Here is a 7,499-nt window from a genome sequence, read left to right as displayed (position 1 = left end):
ACTGAGAATTTTAGGTGTTAGTTTTTATTTCTAAATACTTTAAAATAAAATATTTATGTACAAAATAAATCTAGTTTTGTATTTTAGAATAATAAAATAAATATTATTTAATATAAATAATAATAAAAAATTTAGAAATTCTGGCATGTGAGGCACACCAAAGCGTAACTACCCTAAAGGAAAGTAGCACCTTTGTGCAAAGTTACCCCCTCTCCTCCAATGTACAACCCAGAATCTCATTCCCACATCATCAGATAGCACAATCGTTTGACATTTTTCTATGAGAATCGCACTCCTCCAATTCGAATAAAATAATATGAAAAATACCTAGACACACGTTTTTATCCAAACCCTAGGCAATGATATCACTCATTTGCTTAAGTAAAAAGCAAAAGAAATATTAAAAAAAGATGAACACCAAGATTTTAACGTGGAAAAACTCAAACAGGAAAAAACCATGGATCCAAACTCTGATCAAAACCAATCACTAGAATAGTAGCAGTTACAAGATTGACTCACAAAACAACACGTCAATCCCTACGACTTTGTTCCTCTTAATCTTGCTCGTTAAAACCCACGATTCACTGCTTCTCGTGATTAATATCCAACCTCAGTAACTCTCGAGATTGATCTTTCGTCTAGATAGCTCTTAAGGCGAAAGTTTAAGCCTTGTAGAAGAGTCGGACCTTGTTAGTTGAAGAGACAATGTAGCCTCAAAAATTCTCCTTCAATTGCCTTCACCAACCACCTTAGAGTTAGGGCATCACAATGCTTATATATGTTCTCAAGATAGAGCCAAATCTAAGTCATATCCAAACTCATGAAAGTCCAAAATTTGTATATTACGTAGGTGCGTTCGAACGCGGCCAGAGTGCGTTCGAACACACTGACTTGTTCTCAGGTGCGTTCGAATGGGCCTAAGTGCATTCGAATGGGGTGGCTTGATTTTCACAGATTACGTTCGAACGAGCAAAAGCACTCCTCTATATATGTGAACATGCTGTGAACGTATGTAGGGTGCGTTCGAACAGTCCTTGATTGCATTCAAACAGGCGCAAAAATAACACTCTTTATTTGTGCGAACGCCTATGCTCGCGTTCGAACGCACGCAAAAACAACACTCTCTATTTGTACGAATGCATGTGCTCGCATTCGAACGCGCGCAAAAACAACACTCTTTGTCTGTTCAAACACCTAAGAGCGCGTTCGCAGTGTGAACGCAAAAACTTTTCTCCTTTAATCTTGTAATTCTTCAATTCAAATACTTTCTAGACTTGTATAAATGCTCATGTACATGTATAAAAATACTTATAATATTTTGTACACAATTGCCAACACTAAAAACCTAACATAATATATAAGAGAAAATTGAAAGATAAAAGTAGCCAAAAAAAACTTTCTATTTGACTACAAGTTATTTTTATATTATTATTTTCTCATGAACAAAGGGGTATTTATAAGTATTTGAGGCCTTTTAAATTTTTTCAAAACTTGTAACCCCCAAATAAATTTAGCCCATTAATTATTTTAAAATGACCACTGTTACAAAACTTTTGAAGTTGCACTTTGCAATAATTATATTAGATTGAGGATCAATGGTAGGAGAAGTACTTTGCTCTCGTGCAGGGTCGTGTTATTTATAGCCATGCGCTTGCCTTGATTTCATAAGAGTTATTAGGGATTTACCCAAGTCCTACAGTCGCGACATCACAACAGCTCTCACTTAGGTGAATCCTCAAAAGGTGTTTGTAATAGAACACACATCTCAGAAAATAATAACTGCATTGGACTCTTTGATTAACTCAACCTGGTCATCACATAGAGAACTTCACCATAGGGATGGGAAAATTACTCGGTGCTCCTCACTGTGTCCATCAACAGTTTCATTTCTACCAAACTTCACTTTTGGATAAATCTAATCATGTTTCATGTTGTTGAAATTCACTGTTGGGACAATTATATGAGCTTTACTATCCTCTTCAATGAAAATCTTGTAGCAATGCTAGTCTTATGACCTCTTCCCTTTTCAAGGCTATTTTATCTTTACAAGTAATTAACTTGCATGACATGCCAATATAAAAGTCTTTAGAATTTAAAATTTTAATTTGGAGTTCACAACACCCACATTTATAAATAATTTCATGTATTGCATGATGATAATTATCAAGTATGCATGTATAACAATGATTTAAATAATCACATTTAACTTTTATAGCACTTCAATAATTTTATTGTTAACTATAAAAGAAAGTATTTCACATGGTATAATATATATATCATGGAATTAATATACACAATTTTATTCTCATTTTTTATATATAGATTGAAGTATATAATTACCATTAATAGTAATTAAATGAATAGCACATGCTATTTTTCATAAACATGCTTAATATTTTGCTATCACATAGCAAAATAATATTTAACATTTAACACCCCCATATTCTAGTCTACATTTAAGAATAAGATTTATTCAAATATAAAACATGTCCAACATGGAATCTTAATTCTTATATTTAAGAATTAACATATTGAATGTAAAAACATTTGCATTAAATTTATTAATAAAATTAAATATTTAAGGGACTAGAAGGTAATATGTTACAAACAAAAGGGTTTTTCTATCAACATGGTAAAGCTAATAATAGCAATGATGACAGTAATAAAGAATTATTTTTTCTAATTTATGATCTCATTTTTTTTAATGTCTCATTTATAACTCTATTTTTTTATGCTAATATAAGTTATCATAATGTCAACCATTTCTTAAATCGTTATGTGAATATCAAAATTATGATATTTTGAAAACTGCAGAAAAGATATATTATAAGTATGTTTGCATTAACACTTGTATCGATTAAATCATAAATAATTGAAATCCAGTGTTTAAAATATAAATTTAGTCAGCAATTTATTTGAAATATAATTCAAATGCAAGATTAAAAACCGCAACTATATATATGCTGTCTACTTGTAAAAAATAATTTAAAAGTAATTTCAATAAATACTGGTTTTAAACACAAAATAAAATTTTTTTTTCTGTCCAATATAGACAAATTTCAGAATAGTAGGGTCTGAAATAAAAATTCAACATGATAAGAGTACACAACTTTAAATGAGTACATCAATGAGTCAATTAAATAAACAAATCTCTTTACTATAACAAATTCAAAATATCTTCTTTTATTAAATTATTGGTTTATTCGGTTTGGATTCAAAATTTATTTGAATTCCGACAAGATTTAATATTCTTGTAATTATTATATCTGAATTCAAATCAGTTTTTGATGTATTAACTAAAACCTTTCAAATAAACCAAGAGAAAACTTTATTTTAGGTAAATATGATCAGTTATCCAACATAACATGCATTTAAAGTATACGTCCAAGAATAGAAAATCATAAATTTCTATATAGCATAAGGACTATTTTATAATTTGCTAAAATTCTAACGACTAAAATGTAAACTTCCTAATTGAATTAAAAAGCAACTAAAAGAAGTGTCTACGGCATTAAAATAGAAACAATTTAAATTGATTTTCAAAAAACTGAAAATTTTTCATAAATGACGTCTTTTTTTAACTTTATAGCATTAATTTTAAACTTTTCAATATCCGAAATGTAAATTATCATTTGAATAATAAAATGTTTCAAACTTACATTTTGTATAATAAGGTCAGAAACATATTAAGAATTTCTAACAGATTAATAAATGTACGGACTAAAATGCAAACTATTTAATAGAATGCATATATGAATTACGTTCTATTTATGAACTTTTCTAATTTTAGTAATTACAATTCTACAAATAGCAGATTAAACATACAATCAACAAATGAAGAATTAAAAGATAAATAATAGTTTATTATCTGTTTTGAAATATAAGTACACTTTTTTTTTAATTTTTGTTTTTAGATTTCCAAGATACTATAAAAATTATTGTCTAATTCATATAATTTAAAATTTTATATTTCAGAAAATAAGTCCTGAGATGCAACAATATTTCTAATAAATTCGTAAGTATATGAACCCCCGCAAGAGTCATATAAATACTAGAATATCACTTTTTTTTAGATTGTTAGTTTTTATTTCTAAAATATTTATGCAGTTTATATTTTAAAAAAATAAAATAAATATTATATATATAAATAATAAAAAGTTTAGTAATTCTAGTATATTAGGCACACCGAAGCATAGATGCCCTAAAGAAAAATGGCGCCTCTATGAAGGGTTACTCGCCTTTCTTTCCTCTAATATATAACCCAAAATTTCATTCCTATATCGCCGGATAGCACATTTTATATGACAACTGCACTCCTCCGGTTCAAATAAAATAATATATAAGAGAAAATTGAAAGATTAAAAGTAGCCAAAAAAACTTTCTATTTGACTTGGAATTTTTTTATATTATTATTTTCTCATGAATAAAGGGGTATTTATAAGTATTTGAGGTCTTTTGAATTTTTTCATAATTTGTAACCAAATTCAGCCCATTAAGCATTTTAAAATAATCAACCGTTACAAACTAACAATTGAGTTTTAAATTTCTTTAATTACTAATTTTAAATTTAATTAAAATTATGAAATTAACAACACTAGGATAATAGATTCTTCTTCCTCTCTTTGAAACAAAATTTATTATGTTTTCCTACCATTGTTTCATGTGAATCTATAGAAAATTCAGTATATTTGACTATTTCGTCAATCTCAAATCAAAACAGATGCTGATATTTAAGGATCTATCGGCCGATCCTTGAAACCTCCGGCTGACTATTATCGTTAGGTGGGATTGGCATAGAACAGCCAATGGCATTTTTCTCGCTTCAAAAGAAGAATATAAATGAAGAAAGAGAATTTGAAAATAGAAAAACTCATGTTGCTACAATTGATGCCATTTGATTGTAGTTCACTTCTCCTGCCTCCTCAATGATCCCAATTGTTAGTTGTTCAGTTCCAGCATCCAAAATTCTAACATCTTCCTCTCTCTCTTTCTTTTCTCCTCTATCTTCTTCTTTAACGTACCAGCCGTGTTGTATCGTATTCAACACGTACGGTGTCGGCCATTGATTGGCATGACAACCCTTGTCAGAAAATACATGGGGGATCTCTATGAAAGGGATAATCATAATTTTTTTCTCTGGGAAGTTTCAGTTATTTTCTTGCTTGCTTCAGTTTATCTGCGAGATGATGCCAACAGACAATGAGTTCCTCTAATCAATGGAAAAGTACAGGATTTGAAGCACGTTGGTCTTCATAATTTTTCAGTATTACATAACATATAGGAGATCTCAGTGTAAAGATTAATCATAATATTGTTATCTTTATAAACTTAATTCCGCTGATAATTCTAGTTGCGATATGTGATAAATTTTGCCATGTTGCAGCAGTAGCCAAATCACCATTAGTTCAATAACCTATAAATCTTGATCTGCAATTATATATGTCTATTTTTTGTTGAAATCATGAGTGTCTGTAAGAGTTTGCAGCAATGACTCCACATGGAACAATTTTGATGCATATCCCTCAAGATTTAATTTCAATATAATTTGAATATGGCTTGCAAAGCTAGTCTCCAATAGTAACTTCTTTAATCTATAGTTCTTGTATCACAATATTATTCGTATAGAATTAACATAACCAGGCCTACCCCACTCTCTCTCAAAAACAGAAAAGGAAAGGAAAAAAAAAACCATTATTCAAAACATAATTAATGAGAGCTTCAAATGATCACTACATCACTCCTTCAGTACTGGTTATAACCTACTATACTTTTAGCTGGTGATACTCCTTCGTCGCAAATTCCCACCATGCGGCACAAGTCATTAGCTTTCATCTTGTCAAGTTTTGCCAGTATCAGAGGAACATATTTCTGAACGTTTCTCTTGCACTGCAAAATTAAGGGGAGAAGAAGAAATTAACTATGAATAGCTTGTTCTAGTGATGGCCAAGATTTTGGTAATTTAGGAGAAGAAAAAAAATGCTTACTTGGTGTCCATCCTCATCGACTTCTTCGCAGTATGCAAGAATAACCTTGATTATTTTTGACTGGTAGAAGGTAGAGTAATAGATAATGTGAGAGAAAGGGAAAAGAGTAAGAACACAATCAAACTTTTTTGTATAATTTCATCAACAAATCACACTATTACCCTCATTTTAGGCGTTGTTACTTCTGTGATGATATCTTTCACTGCTTTTCGGCATTCTAAACAAATCTTCTCATCTACCTGATAAAGAAGAATGAACTCAGTATTACGGCATGTTTGCTTTAAAAAACAGAATACACACTAATAGAGAAATTAATTTGCAATGTATATAGCAATAAAAAGTATGCAGTAGTTCATGTCATTCTATGCACCTCAGGAGAAAACTTTTTGATCAAATCTAGACCCTTGTTACTTGAAAAGACTGATTCACGAAAGCCTAACCCTGTATCATATAAAGACCATTAAACGTGCATATACTTTGAAGTATGCAACAACAGAACAATACTTGTAATTAATGTTGATTGTTGATATAATTTACCTTGCTCCATCGATATTGGCTCAATACCATGCCTTGCATGCACATAGCCTAATGTAACCAGCAAGAGAAGTATAACAGCAAGATTTCGTCCTTTCTCCATTCTTCACTCACTCTTGAAAGAAAAACAATCAAACCTACAGAGTGCTGCCATATATCTTGTTAGATAGCAGAATAATAAAGAGTCGCAAAAGTGTCAATCTGTTAGACCAAAATTCTAGAGCATGTAGATGTACCAAATGCTTTTACCAACTTATAACTCGATGTGCAAGTTACAAACATTAGAGTAGAAGATCGTCATCAGAGACATACCAGTTCAATTTTCTGAAGTGAATGCTGGATGGATGGGAAGCAGATTAGGTAAGGGAGCTATTTAAAACCAATTGATAGCAGTCGGCAGTGGGCACAAACTAACACTAAAGCTAATTATGAGCTTGTTTTTCTCATTTGCTTCTTCTGAAGGACAAATAATTGTTCCTGCTTAAAAATAATTAGACTTGCAAAATAATGAATGGAGAAGAAGTTATTTATCGTCCCACAAAATTCCTTGGATCTCTCATGTACTAGGAAGACAACAACATACATGTTAATGTACCTTCACAACTACTTGGAATGCCACTTTTTTCTTATCACGGCCTAACTTTATTCTTCTTAAAGGTGCAAGTTGTAAGCTTATTAGATACCAAGTAACAACTTCTGCTAGAGTAAAATCGAGAGATACTTACATCTGGAACTCTTAACATTTACGTATTTTTATATAGCCCCCTTATTTATTTTCCATGATACATTGACCTTTGACCACGTAAAACTTCTTAAAATATCATTTTCTTTTAGTTGTCTGTTTGTTTGTTTTTCCTATTATATAGTGTTTGTCAGATGATCAATCAGAGACACTTTGACAGCCATTTTATCATTTTAGAAGAACGAAGAAAAAAAGTCGACGATAAAATGGTCATTTGCTATATATTCTTTTAGATGGGT

General features: G+C 30.5%; 1 protein-coding gene across 2 annotated transcripts; it reads right to left on the bottom strand.

Moving 5' to 3' along the window:
• Positions 1–5,506: 5,506 nt before the first annotated feature.
• Positions 5,507–7,019, bottom strand: LOC140796872 (uncharacterized). Of its 2 annotated transcripts, none has more exons than XM_073150029.1 (6): positions 6,831–7,019; positions 6,522–6,655; positions 6,355–6,425; positions 6,146–6,223; positions 5,985–6,044; positions 5,507–5,886 (listed from the first exon to the last, which is right to left on the bottom strand). In XM_073150029.1, exons 2-6 carry the CDS (start codon positions 6,619–6,621, stop codon positions 5,743–5,745), a joined length of 453 nt encoding a protein of 150 aa, XP_073006130.1. In that variant the 5' UTR covers positions 6,622–6,655; positions 6,831–7,019; the 3' UTR covers positions 5,507–5,742. The 2 variants fall into 2 exon arrangements, with proteins under 2 accessions (XP_073006130.1, XP_073006129.1); XM_073150028.1 differs by having other exon boundaries at positions 6,522–6,665; positions 6,831–7,017.
• Between the last annotated feature and the right edge of the window lie 480 nt (positions 7,020–7,499).

The sequence above is a fragment of the Typha latifolia genome, chromosome 10 (assembly GCF_019914945.1).
Source record: "Typha latifolia isolate L0001 chromosome 10, TyphaL0001v2, whole genome shotgun sequence".
Taxonomy (NCBI): Eukaryota; Viridiplantae; Streptophyta; class Magnoliopsida; order Poales; family Typhaceae; genus Typha; species Typha latifolia.
This window is presented reverse-complemented; position numbering and strand designations above follow the sequence as displayed.

What these genes read in the sequence shown, in the direction of transcription:
- LOC140796872 (XM_073150029.1), bottom strand. Translation starts at nt 6,621, where the DNA reads ATGGAGAAAGGACGAAATCTTGCTGTTATACTTCTCTTGCTGGTTACA. An exon ending in GCCAATATCGATGGAGCAAG is followed by an intron (nt 6,426 to 6,521) that starts GTAAATTATATC and finishes TATATGATACAG; the next exon opens with GGTTAGGCTTTCGTGAATCA. An exon ending in TAACAACGCCTAAAATGAGG is followed by an intron (nt 6,045 to 6,145) that starts GTAATAGTGTGA and finishes ACCTTCTACCAG; the next exon opens with TCAAAAATAATCAAGGTTAT.